This window comes from Coffea eugenioides, chromosome 6, assembly GCF_003713205.1.
Source record: "Coffea eugenioides isolate CCC68of chromosome 6, Ceug_1.0, whole genome shotgun sequence".
Taxonomy (NCBI): Eukaryota; Viridiplantae; Streptophyta; class Magnoliopsida; order Gentianales; family Rubiaceae; genus Coffea; species Coffea eugenioides.
The window spans coordinates 7,449,097-7,467,774 of NC_040040.1; the positions used below are offsets into that span (position 1 = coordinate 7,449,097).

General features: G+C 38.1%; 2 protein-coding genes and 1 pseudogene across 4 annotated transcripts; all 3 read left to right on the top strand.

Moving 5' to 3' along the window:
* The first annotated feature begins 322 nt into the window (after positions 1 to 322).
* Positions 323 to 4,078, top strand: LOC113773118 (monogalactosyldiacylglycerol synthase 2, chloroplastic). Of its 2 annotated transcripts, none has more exons than XM_027317661.1 (8): positions 323 to 999; positions 1,638 to 1,810; positions 2,313 to 2,474; positions 2,566 to 2,707; positions 2,901 to 3,125; positions 3,213 to 3,275; positions 3,388 to 3,462; positions 3,564 to 4,078. In XM_027317661.1, the coding sequence occupies exons 1-8, from the start codon at positions 742 to 744 to the stop codon at positions 3,822 to 3,824; spliced, it is 1,359 nt and encodes a 452-aa protein (XP_027173462.1). In that variant the 5' UTR covers positions 323 to 741; the 3' UTR covers positions 3,825 to 4,078. The 2 variants fall into 2 exon arrangements, with proteins under 2 accessions (XP_027173462.1, XP_027173463.1); XM_027317662.1 differs by having other exon boundaries at positions 3,410 to 3,462; positions 3,564 to 3,575.
* Positions 4,079 to 9,173: 5,095 nt separating this feature from the next.
* LOC113775621 lies at positions 9,174 to 11,416 on the top strand (annotated as a pseudogene).
* A 913-nt stretch (positions 11,417 to 12,329) lies between these two features.
* On the top strand, positions 12,330 to 17,287 carry LOC113772785 (ubiquitin carboxyl-terminal hydrolase 22-like). 2 transcript variants are annotated; one of them, XM_027317262.1, is made up of 3 exons: positions 12,330 to 13,722; positions 14,278 to 14,402; positions 16,004 to 17,287. In XM_027317262.1, exons 1-3 carry the CDS (start codon positions 12,683 to 12,685, stop codon positions 16,777 to 16,779), a joined length of 1,941 nt encoding a protein of 646 aa, XP_027173063.1. In that variant the 5' UTR covers positions 12,330 to 12,682; the 3' UTR covers positions 16,780 to 17,287. The 2 variants fall into 2 exon arrangements, with proteins under 2 accessions (XP_027173063.1, XP_027173064.1); XM_027317263.1 differs by having other exon boundaries at positions 16,007 to 17,287.
* Positions 17,288 to 18,678: the final 1,391 nt, after the last annotated feature.

Sequence of the window (18,678 nt, forward strand, 5' to 3'; positions counted from 1 at the left end):
AAGAGATAATTAAAAAATTCAATAACACTGACAATATTCTCAGGTATATGATGGAAATATACCTGAGAATATTAGACGCACTGACAAAAAAAGACACAAGTCTTAAAATAGGGAAAAAAAAATACACCAACAAAAACTAATACTATTTATTAATTACTATAAGTACGGTAAGTGTAGAGGCATAACTCACGCTTAATTAAAAGATTCGAATCTACGCGTCAGAACATTCCGACCCGCAAATGCAAATGTATATCCGACGGCTATAAGTTGCAGTTGAACAGCCAACCAAAACATTTCCGAGGCATCATTCCAGTATCTAAATTTGCACCCTTCTTTCCCCTTGTTCTTTTATAACAGAAAAAACCAACCATCTTTGCCAGCCGAACCAGCTCTCCCCATAGCACTTGACAAAAACAAACCAACTCTTCCCATCTCCAAACTATAACTTAAAGCTTTCTCTTTCATTCCCTGAAAAATCCTCATCATCCTCCCAGCAACGTTAGAAAGGAAATTGAATTCCCGGGTTTTCTTGGGTTTTTGAATTCCTTTCTGGGTTGCTGGCAAAATTTGATCATTTGTACATTGGCATTAAAAAGTTTGTTTCTTTTTCATTTTTGCCGGAAAATCCCATTTCGGGGGTATAAGGGGGCAGGGGACTGAATTTCTTGGGATTTATTGGGGTTCTGTGTTCCGGTGGCGGGGTGAGAAGAGGGATTGCTTAGTTTGTGAGATCTTAGAGAGATGGTGATGGCTGCATCGCCAAGGAAATCAATAAATACGGTGTTTCAGAGGGTAGGGGTGTATGGATTTGGAGGGAGCAGCCAGAAGAGAGCCAAGTATGACATTCAAGATGAGGATGACATCATGGAGATGGAACAAATAGGTGCTGAGAGGACCAAGAACGTGTTGATTCTCATGAGTGATACAGGTGGTGGTCATAGAGCTTCTGCTGAAGCCATCAGGGATGCGTTCAAGTTGGAATTTGGTGATCAATATAGGGTGAGTACCATTTTTGTGGGATTTTTTTTACCAAAGCTCTGCATAAAAACTCATCTGTGTTCGTGCAACCTTGGCTTTTGGAGATTGTATCGTTATTTAGTTTATCTAGATGATCCAATTGTCGGTAACTTTGATCCTTCCTCCAGCATGTTTCTGATGTCATGAGTTGTGTTTTGCAGCGCGACTTTGCTTTTCTTTTTCTTTTTGAGCAATGCTTTGCAAATTAGGATAGTTTTTAATGCAAATGAGTATGCCTTTGTATAATTTGCCCTGCTAAATGGCCGTTTTATGTGCTTTAAGTTTACAGGCTATACGGTTAAGATTCATGCAGATTTTCTGGCACACAATAATTCGAACTAATTGCTACCTGCAGTTTCTATACGTTGTTGCTTCCTCTCTCTCTCTCTCTCTCTCTCTCTCTCATGTAATATAGCAACGAAGTTTCCTTGAATTTGGAAGCATTAATGTTAATGTCCTTTAGTCCTCCTGCCCGGATCCTTTCGGTTGCTTTTGGAAGCTTTCACCATGATCTGACAATTTTGACCTTTTCTGACGACTAGTTGTACTGCTAATCATAAGTTTCATCAACTCTTTATCCTTACACGAGTTTATCTTGTTTTAATTTGCTCTGATTACAGATTATCGTGAAGGATGTCTGGAAAGAGTATACGGGCTGGCCACTGAATAACATGGAAAACCAATACAAGTTCATGGTTAAACACGTGCAGCTCTGGAACGTTGCATTTCACAGTACCTCTCCTAGATGGATACACAGCCTCTATCTTGCTGCGATTGCAGCATTTTACGCAAAGTATGTTGATGTTTCTTTTAGTCTTTTCCATGTTGCATCACAGCTTCGGTTGTTGATTTGAAGATTCCCATAAATAGTTGCCTCCCTGCTTCGGTTTGGCCACCCGCATACACAGACTTTGTCAACCCTTTTAGTCTTTTCCATGTTGCATCACAGCTTGTGCCGTTGAGAAGATTCCCATAAATAGTTGCCTCCCTGCTTCGGTTTGGCCACCCGCATGACTTTGTCAACCCGTTTGAACTTCTTGATTAATACGGCCCCCCGCCACCCGCTCTGTTTGATGTTTCTTGTCAGAAACTTCTTGTCTTTAATTGATCAATTACAAGTTAAAACAGTCAGTTAATTATTAACGTGTAATCAATCAATTGGCCTGGGCGAAATTTGTCAATCATCAGAGTACATTATTGGATTTATTTAGTCCAGAAGAGTAGTGAAGAATTATTGTGGAACGCTCAACTGTCATTGGTTGTTCTGATTATTAGTTTGCTGTCTAATAATGCAGGGAAGTAGAGGCCGGCCTAATGGAGTACAAGCCAGACATTATCATTAGTGTGCATCCACTTATGCAGCATATTCCTTTGTGGGTTCTTAAATGGCAAGGCCTACAGAAGAAAGTGATCTTTGTAACAGTCATTACTGACCTCAATACTTGCCATCGCACCTGGTCTGTTGCTGTTGTATATTGGACGTAAATTTTATCTTTGCTTCCTGATATGGATTCTTGCATCCTAAAATCCACACTTCCTTGTGTTTAGGTTTCATCCAGGAGTAAATAGATTATACTGTCCGTCAGATGAGGTTGCAAAACGGGCTCTGCTAGATGGCTTGGAAGAATCTCAACTTCGCGTCTTTGGCTTGCCTATCAGACCTTCTTTTTGTCGTGCTGTTCTCTCGAAGGTGAATACAGTAGCCCAAAGCAAAATTTCTCATGTGTTAGTCTGTTCTCGTTTTTTCGTTATTATTTTTTTTAAAGAAGCAATCAAGTTCACTAGGTACTTCCCACTATGAGAATTTGGGAAGGCGCACATATTTTTGGTTTCACATATAAGAATTTGTACTAGTTTTTTATGCGGTTGTTCTCTTTCTGTAGGATGATTTGAGAGTCGAGCTTGAGATGGATCCAGTTCTGCCAGCAGTTTTGCTAATGGGAGGTGGTGAAGGGATGGGCCCTGTGAAGAAAACCGCAAAGGCTCTTGGAGAAACTCTGTTTGATCAAGAACTCAGCCGACCGATTGGCCAATTGATCGTCATATGTGGTCGTAATGAAAACCTAGCCAACACATTAAAATCGCTTGAATGGAAGATCCCAGTTAAGGTAGGCGAAACTTGAAAAGTGTTAAATTGTTTATTAACCTGAGTGAAACTGAAGTTCTCAAAGTAATAGCTACAATTGCCGATATAGGTTAGAGGATTTGAGACGCAGATGGTGAAATGGATGGGCGCTTGCGACTGCATTATAACGAAAGTAAGTGCTCGATCTTTGCATGTCATATTGTCTTCAACAATCAATCCAATCTGATCATTTTTCAATTACTTTGGAGCAATGGTTTTATGCTTTAATTTCTTGAAATGTAAAGGCTGGACCTGGTACAATTACAGAAGCATTGATCAGAGGTCTTCCTATCATTCTCAACGACTACATCCCTGGACAAGTAAGGGATCAAATTCAAGTCTTGGCTTCTTCTCTTATTAGTTTAGGGATGTATCTTCACGCATTAAGCTTGGTTTTTTCACTCTGTGGGTGGCAATGCAGGAAAAAGGGAACGTTCCATATGTAGTCGACAACGGTGCGGGGGTATTTACCAGGAGCCCCAAGGAAACAGCCAGGATTGTGGCTGGATGGTTCACCACCAAGACGGATGAGCTGACGAGAATGTCAGAGAATGCTCTGCAACTCGCAAAGCCGGATGCAGTTTTTGACATCGTGAGGGACATCCATGAGCTTGCTTGCCAAAGAGGACCCATGGCGAGCGTCCCCTATATGTTGACATCATCATTTTCGGAACTAATTTAACCTGACATCGTCATTTAGCAAGTTTTCGCCATTATTGAATTTGCTCTTGTAGGTTGCCTTTGTGTACAGGTGCAGTAGTCCCATTGTCCTCATTCTTTGGCCTTAGAAAAGGCTTGGCCCGCTTTCGAATTGTACTAAAATTTTGCTAGACCAGCTCTGATCTTTTGTTAGTCCCACCTCCAAAGAGGAAAAAAGAAAGTGATTTTTAGGACGAAATGGATTAGAGTAATCTATTGTAGTAGTGGGTTTATCCATTTGGTGGCTATCAATGAATGCCGATTAAGTTGACTGCATTTCTTAGTAAAGGGTGATGCAAACTCTTTTGGCCTCATTGGTGAATTTTGTTCCCTCGATGTAGAAAGGCAAAGCAATATCTAACGTGCCTTTAAGTCATTTGGGGAATGAATTGCTTTCAAGATTGGATAAACCCGGCGAAGTAAAAGAGAAGAAGTTGGCAAAATGTCCGCCCGAGATGCTTGTTCAACGCCCGGCTGCGTGCTTTGTCACCAACTTGCCCGCCCCATAAACTATGCCCTACCTGCCCATGGATTGCGACTCCTTTCACAAAAAACAATGAACTGAAGAAACTGCAGAGGTGACCAAACCAGAAAAAAAAAAAAAAAAGTGCTCCAACTATTTTGTTGATAATTCTTATAGTATGGGTAGGTCTAATGAATATAATGCCAAATTTGTCTGTTGCAATCCCACATATATACTAAGGCCTTGTGCACAGGAAAGGTTGGTTCATCAGTCATCTCAATATATTATTATTATTATTTTGCTACTTTTATTTTACTTTATGCTAGTATCTACTAATCACCAAAAAAAAAAGTCATCTGAGAATATACATGTGAGGTAAGCAATTGGAAAATTTCTTGTAATGATACGAGTTGTGTGACAGCCAATTATTCGCCATCACATGGGACGGGAGCTCATATTATCAAATGCTTCTTCCAAGTTGCCAAACCATTTTCGTTAAAAATGGATCTAGGGCCTCACAATTTGTGTGTTCGTACAATTTCGCGCACAAGTTGATTTTTGATGTAAATCAAGTCCAATTTGATGTAAATCAAGCACAGTTTAATGTATGTTAATTTGTTATTATTGATGTAAATCAGATATACTTTGGTATAAATTAATTATTATCATTTAGGGTCCGTTTGTTTCAGGTGAAAATGTTTTCCAGGAAAATATTTTCCTAATTTTCCGTGTTTGGTTGCACAAAAGTTACTGAAAACATTTTCCTATGTAAAATATTTTCACTCATCTTATGGAAAACAACTTCCCTTCCAAACTTACTGAAGTTGTTTTCCGAAATGCATGCATCCCGCCTGTAGTATGTTCCAAACTTACTGAAAACATCTTGTAGTATGTTCTTTTTTTTTTTTTAGTGTAAACAGGAGGACTCGAACCCAAGACCTCTTCCTTACACTCCCTCCCCCGTACCACCCAACCCAACCCTCCCCCTAGTATATTCAAAATAAAAAAAAAAAAACCTCATCCTGCTCATCCTATACTAGTAATTAATTATGTATAATAGGAACATTCTTTTCTAGAGAAACTTTCAGCAGTGAGAGTACAAGATATATGTCACAATAATCATTGCATGTGATTGGTATTTGACACTAAATGGCCAACAATTTGTTTATTGCTTAAGGAGATATTTTTTATTCATATATACATTTCTCCAAGATTTTTTAAAGTTAAACAATGAGATAAATTTTCTTATTTTGCATGGGAAGAAGTATGTAGTTATAATGTATAGAAAGTAAAGATAGAGATAAAAGTGAAAATATTTCAAAAGTTAAACAAACACCAGAAAAATGAAGTAAGCAAATATTTTCAATAAACTAACCAAACACCTGAAAATGATGAAAGGGAAATGATTTTCATGGAAAATTACTTCCACGAAAAATATTTTCCCAAGGAAAACATTTTACTTCCAACCAAACAGACCCTTAGTGTAAATTGATTTACCTTAAACTCTTAATTTACACCAAGAACTTGTGAGGTCCCATTTCCCGTTAAGAAATTAAAACAAGTTCTTTCTTTGCTGGAGCAGTGGGACCAAAGCTGAGGCTCTATTATTCTTTCTACTGACTGAACTCTCAGATATTTGTAACGGTTAAGGCAACAGAACAGCGTACACAGACCAAACGGAGCCGTCAAAGATAACTTTCCCAGATGACCAGTAGACTCAACCTCCGGCGATTGGCCTGAGGCCTCAATCATCGCACGGAGCAATTTCCAGTTGCACGGCGAAAATGAGAGCAGACATTTCTCCTAGTAAAATGCTTTGACTTTTAAGGTTTATTATGTATTTCAAATTTTCTGCTAATAAGTTAAATAGTACTGTAATATGAAAGTATACAGAGAAACCAACCTGGAATTGAAATCATCTTTTAATCTAACAAATTGTAGGGAAATGCACCATCATCTGCATTAATTTCTGATGATGAGTATGGAAAATAATACTAAAATGTAATAATACTACTACTATGGTATCGAAGACTCTGTGGGGTTCAAAAATCTCCTTTCAGAATAACCACACAGAAGAGAAGTCGCCTTTTGTTTAGAGGCTGGGTTGGGTGTTGCCTGCGACAATTGTGGAGGAAATAGGAATATACCAACCAGCACCCCGCAGAAAACAGAAACCTTTACCATCCAAATAGCTACGCCACTGGAGGAGGCATCTGCCAACACAAGGACGATGGATGGGGACTGGCCAACAGGCCTGCCGTCTCCGCTCCACGAAAGGCTAATAATGCACATATGGCTGTATGCCTGATGATACATATGTATGCTACATGATCAAATCAATTTACATCATTTGTGTTGGAGTAATTTTTTTTTTTTTTTTTTGGTTATAAACCTTGTTTGTAAATTTATTTTTTAGCAGAAAAATGTGAGATTTAAGAAATGAGAGGAGAAGGTAAAGATTCGAATCCAGAACCTCTAATAATCTAATAATCTATTGAGACTCAATCTTAACTATTGCTAGTAAATTAAAGCCTTCTCGACAAAATTTTTGTTATAAAACTTGTATAACGAGAAAAATTTCGGCTCACAAATGTACACATAAGTTCTACTTCTACTCCTCCCAAGTGTTTCATTTTTCTCCTCCGTTTTTGTTGAACTCGTGACCAAATCAGGACCTGCCAACCGGTTGGGCTGTTCTGTTAAGTTTGTTTTTCTTTTTTCAATTTATTCATGTCACTTGAAAACTCCGAAACTTTTAATACCAAGTATGCTAAAAAGTGTTCCCATAAGTGCTTGGCACAAGACTGTTGTAGTCCTGATCATAATGAGGAATGTTACATGCAACGAATCAAAAGCACCGGCAAATGAAGTGGAACCTCATAACCACTGAGCCGCTCGAGCAAAAAGGAACTAAGTCCCTCTTTGAATTGTAGGTCAGGGGTTCAAATTTCAATTTCAGTGAAAAAAATTCAAAAGAGGTATCTTATATACAGCCTCTTTAGATTCCCCTATTTCTAGATTATGTTACAGAAATATTATCGTTGCTGTAAAAAAAAAAATGAAGTGGAACCTCATTGAAATACTAGCATACATGAGTTCATGAGTTGTCTCAAGTGCACTATGAAGTTTTATTCTTAGGCTTTTGCAGCAGTCATATGTTACACAAACAACAAAATGCCTAAACAGGAAACGACATAAAGAAAAGTGTTGATATTACGGAGATCTTTGCCTAACAGCATGACAATTGGCTAACCTGGGAAACCAAGCCAGTTTCCTGAGCCCATTGTAGTTTCCTGTTTAATGTTCTCCGGATGATCGGTTATTCATTTCAAAGCTCTAAACATAAAATAAAGGGGATCATTCCTCCTGCCCATCGGATATCTTACAATTACATGCTCGTTATATACGACGAAGAAGATATATAGTAGTAATAGCAAGTCAACTAGATGACTGAACTTTCAACTAAATTGGTTTAGCATCACCACGTAATTTCATGCTGGTGAACCTCCTTGTAAGTTTTCAAACTAGAAAAAGTCCTCCAAGATTAGAAAACACCCAAAGTTCGATCATCTGCTAATATGATCAAGAGGAAAGCTCCTGCGACGGCAACTATGGAAATAAACATTTTTCTTTTGGTAGAACAAAAGTAGGGGCAGTTTTTTAAGGTACATGCTCCACCCCAGATGCCTCCAAATAATTCATTTTGAGACACCATCTTCACTCCAAGTTATAAAATATACCTCTCTATCAACACGATTATTATATCCTCCATACTTCTGCAGTGTTGCGTAATTACATTATGTAAATTTTAAGGAAAATCCATTGTATGACCTTGCATGGCTAAGACAAGTCACCTTCATAATTTCTTGAAATAAGGGAAGATAAAAGGTTGTAGATTAAAGTTATCAATGGTGTAGGATAAAAACATGATATGATAAAGCATTATTAATTGGCTCTGTTTGGATTGTAAATTATTTGAGATATTTTTACTGTAGCATTTTTTGTGATGTGATGTATGTGAGATAAAAAGGTAATTGGGAATGTAAAAAGATGTGTTGGAAATTGTAATGATGATGTAAGTAAATAAATTTTGACAAATAATCCTCAATCCAAATTGACTTCTTTTGGAGAGTGACATACTGTTGTTTGGACGTTTTCAAAATAATTACAAGTGTGACGGCTGTATGAACGGGAGAGGGGATTACTGTACTACAAGTCTATAATGAATTTTACACGTTATGGATTCCAAACCTAGAAATAGTATCTATTTCACTCTCCTAATTTCCTGTTGCGTTGCTTGGGGCATAATTCTTTTGCCTTGCTACAATCTATATTGGTAGCAGCGTATGAGGTACTCCTTCCTCTGTCTCATTTTGATAGTTTTGTTATCCTTTTTAATCCGTCATAAATTATAATTCATTTTTCAATTGAAAAATATAGTTAATTTTAAACTTCTTTAGAATGCCCTTATGTAATGTACTTTGTTATCAATGAATATAACTTACTTTATTCATTAATTACTTTGATTCATGCCTTAAATAGTGCAACTTTTTATCAATATTATTGTTACAATTAATGTGAAGATATAACGATTAGTTATACTATTAATATTAATGTAAGAATATTTAAAAAAAGCAGATTATATTTATTTTTCTAATAAAATTAATTAATTTTTCTTAAATTACGTGAAAAAATATACACCATCAAAGTGGGATGGAAGAAGTAGTAAACTAACCCATGTCCAACAGAGCCCACGGTGCGCCATAAGCCCAGAATCCGCTGTTTCCACTTCTCAGCCCAAAAAAGCCGCACAGGATTCAATTTGTAGCCTTCCAAGTTCCAAGGCCAGACCAGCCCGACACTGAAAATTGTGTCGGGTTGAATGCTTACTCGTCGGGCTGACTTCTGATCAACCACCGGTTACCCCTTCTTTATCAGACCAGAATCCAGATCAATGGTGAGATACTATTTCGATTTCTAGATGTCATTCTGCGATAGGGGTACTTCTGCTAATGCTATTGATTCTTGTTGATATTATATACTAAGAGATTGTGTCAGGTGTCGTCTTCTTTTTATTTTATTTTATTTTTTAATAGCTAATTAATAGAGAGTAGGTAGTTTATCTGCAATAGAAGAAGGGGTCAAAAAAGAATAACAAGAGACGAATTTCTCAGTCCCCGAATGGATGGAGAAATGGTGTGTCATAAAGATCTTATCTTGGCTAGGTTAGAGCTTTCCTTCGTGGGTCATTGCTAAACCGCAATAGTTGTTCACAATGCTGAACTTTTGTTCTTAGTTTTTTTTTTATTTGAATAAGACAATGGGATTAAGATGTTTCTTGATCATGTAAGGCTCACATTACATTAGCAAAAGTTTAGATTGTCTCTGGTTGGTGATATAAAACATGACTTTAAAGCTAGACAAGTTGGTATGTGGTAAAGCAATATGATGTGAGGGAGATATTGAACTTCTTGCAGCAATGAAGCTAAGGGGTTATTGCTATCACTATTATATTCTACTTCATTCTTGATTCGTGGTGCATCCCCTTTGCCTCCTGGATTGTGTTTTCTGACTTGGTGTATAAATTTTCATGATTACCTCATGAAGCTTAGGGAATGAGTTTGTTCTCATTTGTACAAAGTGCTTAATACCTTTTTCTCTTCTTCTTATTATCTTGGTTTTCATGCTTTTGCAGCACTGTTAATAGATAGCACATCTTTCGGATTTTATACTCAAAGTCCGCATTACTTAGTTTGCCAAATTCTTTTTAGTTTTTTGTTTGATAGAACACATATACTGAGGCTATATGTTTCGCATTCAACTACTTTTCTAGTGCGTAGTCTTAAGTTGATAGTTTGTATATCAGGTTTATGGCTCCAGCTTTGTTGATGAGGAAGGGATTGCCAAAGCTTGTGGATGCCCTCTTCTTCCTCTAAAAAGTCACATAAAGGGACCTGCTCTAGTTTCAGTTCAGGGTTAGAATTTCTTTGTTTTTCTGGTTCTTTTAGGGTTAATAACTTGCTTTCTTTATTGTTTAATCAGTATTTTAACTCTTAACTTCTGAAGTATTTCTTATCTTTAACATATGCAGACACCACTGACATTGTTGACAAAGCAATAACACTTATTAGAGCTAATGTCTTCTTCAGAACACCTCCTACATAAATGCGGCTTTAGAAAAGCAAGAGGCTGCAGAACATTGGCTGAAGGAACAAAGGCAATTATTAACCTGAGTCTGGAACAGGTTTCTGTGCCCGGAGAGTCCGGCTTTCCCCTTCCATGGTTGTTTACACTACCACAATCTCAAAAATCAGCAGGTAAGATTTCCCACAGCTGTTTTTGTAGGTTCGTCCTCTATTGCATGCGCCATGTTATAGTGGCAAACTTGGTTAGTGGTAAAGAAGTTCAACGTAACACATCTGAACTCCAACTGTTAAACTTTGAATGTCTTCAGTCCCAGCGTAATTCACTTTTACTAGAGGGTGATCCTAAAATTAGGAAAAAAAAAAAAAAAAGGAAGCATGAATAAGCAAGCTATGTCTAAGTTTCGTGGTAAATGTTTGATTTTGGGCTGATCAAGCATATGATGACAAGATGAACGTTTTGACTTGACGATGGATAATCATAATGCAGACTTATTCAGAAATTATTTGAGGCCAATTCGTGGAAGACCATTGAGTGTTGCATACAGACACAACAAGACTCCTAATAATGGTGGTTGACATTTGCAAAGAGAAAGTTCATGAATGAATATTATTAACGCATAAAGAATTAGCCCGAGTGTTTGGGTGTCGCCGAGTGCTGCTCAATTGCCTGCATCCCCCACTTACCTGCTGTAAATACTGTTCCCGTGAAGAGCAAGGATTGATGGACAACTTTTTGCTTAGCAAGAAGAATGCAGAATCTTTACGTGTATGTTATCATTTTGACATTTCTTTTAGTTAACTGTTGAATGAAGATATCCCACTGGTGACTGAACATAGGCACTACGAGTATTGGCTGCTTTTCGGAAAAAAGAGAAACAACAAATAGGAGGAGAAGAGGCCTGCATAGTGTCTTGTTGCTGATTTGTTTGCCAATCCTGTTTATAAAGTGGTGATAATTTCCTGTCATGCCTCTCTGCTATCTTAATGCACGCACAATCACACATGCTCATGCGTTTATATATATATATTATTATTGATTTCGTCCAGTTGGGGAGGTGATTTGCAATGATGAACAAGAGTATCACAGCTTGCTGTCTGATAGTTCAAAACTTCTGTACAACCGACTGGACTAATAATAATGTTCCCTTCTGTCAAGGACATTTGCTGATCAGAAATCGGTTTGTTTGTGCTGTGGTGATTTGCTTCATTTAGTTCTGCAGGAGAAGATTCGTTGATTGAAAGGGAAAGTAATAAAACAAGAGAAAATCATTAGTAAACTCCAGTAATATCCCCGTGACTATTTAGTATCTTGTCTTTTACTAGTATTTTGTTAGCAAAGCTGTCTTTGAACAAATTCAATTTTGACATTTGGATGCTCGATATGTGAATCATATGATCGTAATTGTATCTTGATGCCATTTCTTCTCTTCTTTTCCTTGTTTTTCTGGCTGTAACTCTTATTTTGAGTAAACAAATCTAATACAACTCTAATTGCCTTCGAATTGGATCCAAATAAAGAAGCAGAGCAGACAGTTGGCCCCAGATAATTGTCATGGCTGTTAAATCCGTTTAGAAGTCTAATAAGTAACAAAATCCTATGTAAAAGATGATACATTAGTTAATTTTGTTCCATAATAAGTAGTGCAAAGAGCTGTGCCATGCTGCCTGTGGTAGAATTAAAAATCCAAGATTCAACAGCCGGATTGCTTCTCCAAGATTCTTGCTGGTAGAAGCAATCAAACAGTACTAACCCAAAATTCTTTTCACACTTGCGGCCTTCAATAATCAATCTCTTCCTTCCCTTCCCTCTGCGGCCCAAACCTCCCTTTAAAAGACAGACCCAAAAAAAAAGAAGAGAAGAGGACAACCAAAAGGGAATTCGCTGTCAAAATTTCCTTCGTTCCAGTGTGCTAAAACGAAACAACACAACAAAAGGAAAAGGTAACGCCCCAAAGAAAGAACAAAGGAGGAAAAGTAGTACTGCTAAGGTAATAGACGGATCTCTCTCAAAAGTCTCAACTCATCGTCGTCCAATCCAACATGAGAAACAAACCATAACCATAGCAAATCCAGTCTACTTCCGCTCCTACGCCATCGCGCCACCATTCTCTTTTCCCATGAAGTATACCCATCTCCTTCACATTCCCATTTTCTTATTACTATTGCTCCCTCCTCCGGTCCTCCTCCTCCCCCTCAACTCTTTCCCCTCTTCTTCTTATTCTTCTTCACCAAATGTCATCATCACCCAAATCCTCTCATAAAAATCATCGAAGCCACTTCCCTCTTCAGAAATCCCTTTTCCAGCAAAACGCTGCTTTCCCTCATTCAAGCCCTGTTCATACCACGTCTAATAAAACTGCTAATTCTTCTTACGGCAAGCCAATTTCTGCTAGTAATAATTTTGCTGGTGACTTCAATCATCCTTGTCCGCATTTATTGGAGCTCCGATCTAAACTTGGACCCAACCCCTTTCGGAACCTTCAAGACTGCCTTGAGGTCCGCCCCCTTGGCCGGGTCTCCGTTCGCCGGGAGCTCGGTCAAGAGGTTGTGCAATGCGGCGCCTGTAAGGCCTCGTCCCCGAGATTGTTCGCATGCGTCGCCTGCGCCGCCGTCTCCTGCCAGCTCCACGCAACTTCCCACGCCGCGCAGGCGGACGACAATACCGGCTGCTCTTCTCCTTCCTCCTTCCACGCCATCGCGGTGGATGTTGACCGCGTCGAGCTCTTCTGCTGCGTCTGCAAGGACCAGGTCTACGACAGCGGCTTCGACGCCGCCGTGGTCCTCGCCCAGACTGCCGCCTCATCCGCGATCGGCTCGATCCACTGTCCTCCTCCGCCGGTGCCGGCAGAGAATCTTCGGAAGCGGCGGCGAGTGGAGTACAAGCCTTGGACGCCTGATCCGAATGAGCGGGCTCTAATTGTAGAAAAATCAAGCCCCCTACCGAGTCGGCCGAGTCAACTCGGCGAGGCAGACGGGGAGCTCCCCTGGGGGCTCAGGGGCCTTAATAATTTGGGAAATACTTGTTTTATGAACTCAGTATTGCAGGCATTGCTGCATACCCCGCCATTGCGGAATTATTTCCTGAGCGATAAGCATAATCGGTATTTTTGTCAGCAAAGAAATAACGTAATTAGTACTAGAAGTCATGATAGTAACAATCATAGTAATAAGAATGCGGCTAGGTTGTGTTTGGCCTGTGATTTGGATGCAATGTTCTCAGCTGTTTTTTCCGGGGATCGGACGCCCTATAGCCCTGCCAAGTTCTTATACAGGTCTGCCTTGTGGATCTTTTGATATCAGAGATTGGAAAATTTTGTAATGCTTATGAACTGGTGTAGTATAATTGTGTACGTTAGAAGTTTGAACAGAGAATTTTGTTGGCAATACAGCCTCATCTTTCTTCTTTTGGTAATAATGATACTGTCATGAAGAAAAATGTACAGCTAGCATTTTTTTTGGAAGAAAAAAAAAAGGGTTTGTGAATTTGGTCGGATTTGCTTTTTTGGTGGTAAAGATTTGATTTTTAGTTGAAAGGTGTCAATGTGCCTACTTGTGTACAATTGGGTTAATGTTGAACTTGTATTAATTATCGAAGTAGGACTGCTTCATCCAGGTCAACAATAGATTCAGCTACCCATGCATGCCTTATGACTGACGAGATAAAATGGTTTACCTGTGATTGCTTGTTGTTCAAGTCTCTGGTTGCATAAGTTCATTTGTCTGTTCTGTATTGGGTTCAATTCTGTGATATATTTACCTATGTATTTTAGTAGGTTGGGCAGTTCATGCAATTTGTGATTTTCATGGGATTAGATTTTCTGTTTTAGTTGGTGGCAGCATGCATCAAATCTTGCAAGTTATGAACAGCAGGATGCACACGAGTTTTTCATCTCCATGCTCGATGGGATTCATGAGAAGTTACAAAAGGACAAACGCAAGCCCCAGATTCAAAGTAAATGTCTTGAACTCTACTTTCTCTCATTTCTGTTATCAATGCAACACACATGAAAATTGGAAATTAAGCAGGGCAAACATATTGTTGATTCTGCATGCAATCATGCAAAATTTAATACTCAGGGTAGGCGAACCTCGTAATTTTGTGATAACTCATCACAGGATAGTTTTTGAGTTCATTTTAGTTGGATTATATCGTCAATCCTTTTGGCTTGGAGAATCTTTCATGTACTTTCTGCCACCTGTAAGCTGCAATGTGGAACAACAGTTTTGAGCGTCCTAATTTTTAGAATGTTGGTGGATTGAAAATATTTATGCTGGTTGGTATCAAATGATTGGTTGTGGTCTGATAATTTGAACATTTATGTGCAACAGGGTCGTGTTTTGGTGCTTTATACTTGAAGAGTTGTCCTTTGTACTACAATAGTTATACAGACAAATATGATCTGTCTCATCTTAGCATGCATTCAGCAATTTTGATGTGTAGTGCAAAAAGTTGGTAGTTGGTAGAAGGCTTTGTTTCAGGAAGTTTTAAACGTTATAGCTTCAATGGAATCACGAGAAAATCTGACTTCAAAAATCACTGAAGCAACTAGATTTTATTGGCTAAAATCATGATTAAGAATATCCTGGCAGTCATTTTGTGCCCATCTTTTGTATTCCAGTATCTTAAATGATCATGATTGATCCAAAAACTACTGTATTAGATCATGAGTGACAGCAACATATAATTGCAGGCTGTGTAATTAGGTTTTCTTCTTTGCTATAGGCAGTTGATGAGTGCTCGGGTATTTAGGGCCAGTACCCAAAGAGCAAGCTTGCAGTCTGTTTTGCTCCAGTAAGTTGTACTTTTTCTAGTCTAAATGGTCTCAGTCTAGGATTGTTATTGTGTCAAGTTTATTTCAATGTTAACTCCAGCGCTGTCGTTGTTAGGGTTTTTAATCTGAGGCAACTCATGTGAGGCTCGAAGAAAGTTTCAGGTTCTCGACTAGTTGAGATTAACTCTAAATGGTTGTCAGACTGTTGTGGTATAGTAATTTTTGCAGCTTGATCTTGTTGGCATCTTTTTGGTGGAGTTGTTGTTCTTTCGAGGTTGATGTTCTGTTCTGCCCCTAGAACAACACCCACCGTTTGATGCTTCTTAGATGTTCTGCTTCAGTGATTTCCTTTTCATCAGCCTGATATTTGTTCACCATAGGGAAGAATTAGCTCCTCATTTTATCTCCTCCTACAGAAAATACTTGGGGATGGTTTCTCCTGCAGCCTTGTTATGGGGTTTGTTGTACATTAATTTTTATCATTGTTCTTGAACTTAAAAAGGTAACATATATTTAATTGCATATATTTGAGTGAAGTGAACGGAAATTAATGGTGTTTTTTGTTTTACTATAAAGGTCCTGGAACTGGAACTACCTTTTTTGTGGATGTGTAGTAGTTTAGTTGGTGCTGTGAATGCTCGTATCAATGTGCATCAATCTAGCAGTTTATTATGTCTACTTTATTAGATATTGATCTTGCAAGCCACTGAAAAACTCAAGGATCAGTAAATGTTTTCCCTGATACATCATATAGTCTAACTAAATCCTTTTCCCTTTTCAGCAGGTAGTGGCGATTGTTGTATCGCTCATAGAGTATTTTCTGGCATCTTGCGGTCGGATGTCATGTGTACAGCTTGTGGGTTTACATCCACTACATATGATCCATGCATTGACATTTCCTTGGACTTGGAAACAAATGTAGGGGGTCCTGCAAAATTGACATCTGCAAAATCCAATCATTCTTGCAATGGTGTGCCAGATTCCAAGAATGCTTGCCAGAGCACGGGGGTTTCTACCTTGATGGGGTGTTTAGATCGTTTTACAAGACCTGAGAGATTAGGCTCTGACCAAAAGTTCTACTGCCAACAGTGTCAAGTAAGACAAGAATCTCTTAAACAGATGTCCATAAGAAAGCTTCCTCTAGTATCTTGCTTTCACATTAAAAGATTTGAGCATTCTCATATCAAGAAAATGTCGAAAAAGGTTGATCGCTTTCTTCAGTTTCCGTTTTCCTTGGACATGTCACCGTACCTCTCTTCATCTATCTTGAGAAGTCGGTTTGGAAACAGAATCTTCCCGTTTGATGGTGATGAATCAGATTCTCCAAATGAATTGTCTTCAGAATTTGAGTTGTTTGCTGTCATCACTCACTCTGGGAAACTTGATGCCGGTCACTATGTAACTTACTTGAGATTGAGTAATCAGTGGTACAAGTGCGATGATGCGTGGATTACTCAGGTTAATGATAACATTGTGAGAGCTGCACAAGGTTACATGATTTTCTACGTGCAGAAGATGCTCTATTACAAAGCAAGTGAAAGACAGGTTGCATTGTGAGAAGCTGATCCAAGCAGGGAGTTTGCAGGAACAAATATAAGCCTGCAGCTGGTGAGGGTAATGGTTTACTGTTGGAAGAAGCAGTGCAACTAAATGTGCCTTCTGATGAGACATCATAGCAAGCTTCACGCATCCATGAAAAGAAATGTCCTGACTTGGGACGAGCTGCTCTTGCTGGCCTGCCTGCCTGCAGTCTCTTGATTCCTCCGGGCAAGTTTTGATTGCAATTTGCCCCTCATATAAGGCTGAATTTTGGCTCCGACGTGGATGTGGGTAATTTTGACACAATAATATAAGAATCCTCCTAAAAGAAATAGTAGGTTTTAGTTCGACTAATTCCCTTCCCAATTTTTGTCCTATTTTTTTTTTTTTTTTAATATTAGAACCCAAGGGCAAGTGCTGGAACGATTTTTTTTTTTTTTTAAATCCCAAATGCTAAGCAGCTTATAAAAGAATTTTCAACGCTGGTTGATGTCAAACTAACTAAGTAGTTGATCCTCCTTATAAATGTTATTGCCTTGATTGGAATCTATTTCGTGATTGGTATTCTTGACCTTGCATTATGGGACTCTGGACTATCAATCATTGCCTCTATATTGCTTATGGGAATCTAAATAGTATTGCGTTTGAGCAACAGAGAACGTGACGTGGAGTGTAGCAAATTGCCGCCGGGCCTTTGATTGCAGATTAGTGATCTCCGATTGAGCTTTTGCTTTTGGGCGAGCAACATATTTTGTGAATCTTTTTTTTTTTCTTATATAGGACCTGCACCAACAATTCTAGCATCAGAATTCGCCACAAGACTCGAATCCCAACAACATATTGCTGGTTTGGTGCTCGTACGGCGATTCCAAGCAAAGTAATTTCTTCGGCTCCGCAGCAACCAGTAGTAAGCTGCAAACCACTGAGCCAAACCAAAAAGGGAGGAAGAGTATCTTTGATGAAACTGAAGTTTGTAATTTAAAATTTGAAATTTGAATTTATTAAATTATTGAATTGTTAAGTATTAAATTTAACACATTTAAGTGCATATCACATCCAGTGATAAATGAATAATTTATCACTTAATTAATTCAGATATTCAATTTTTCGTTATCAAACAGTCTGGATATGTTAAGATCTAAATTCATCAAATTTAAGTACTGAATTGGATTATCAAACAAGGTTTAAGTCCATTTTTGAACTGTAAATCGGGGTTTGAATTACACCTGAAGTGAAAAATTCAAAAGAAGTGTCAGAACACCCCCTTTGGTTTAGTCAGATCTGCATATCTGCTAGCCCTTTATACAACCTCTTTAAGTTCCCTTTCCCTGTAGAATATGATAAATTAGATTATAAAAATGTTATTGTTGCGATAAAAAAAAAAAAAACAGTAGTATAAGCTACGTCATTGGGATCAGGGTCTTAGCAGAGTGTAGTTGAAAGTGAAGATAGGGTATTTTAATTGAATGATAGAGATTAAATATTGAACATAGTGTTAAAAAAATACCAAGTTTTATTCTTTCTATCTTGTCATATTAATTTCTATATTTGTATTTAATATTTACATCAATTATGCTAGTGTCTACATTGTATCATCTGAATTGTTGTATGTCGTCACTATAAAATCCAGCAACTTGGACCTTTACTGTTTTGGATGAGATGACATCAATAAATATTTGAAAATTTTTAGCCATTATTAGAAATTTAAAATGCACCTTTTCAACAATTTTGGATGTCAAACACCTAACAATCTCGTCAAATATACAAAAAGGCTCACAACATTTGTCATAAATTAACCTAATAAAGTCAAAATTTAAATAAAAAGGTCATTTAAATTTTCAAAAGCTATTAGGGCAGCGAAATATATTTTATGTAGGTTTCCTCTTCTCATGAATTTTTTAGGAGAACTATGAGCAT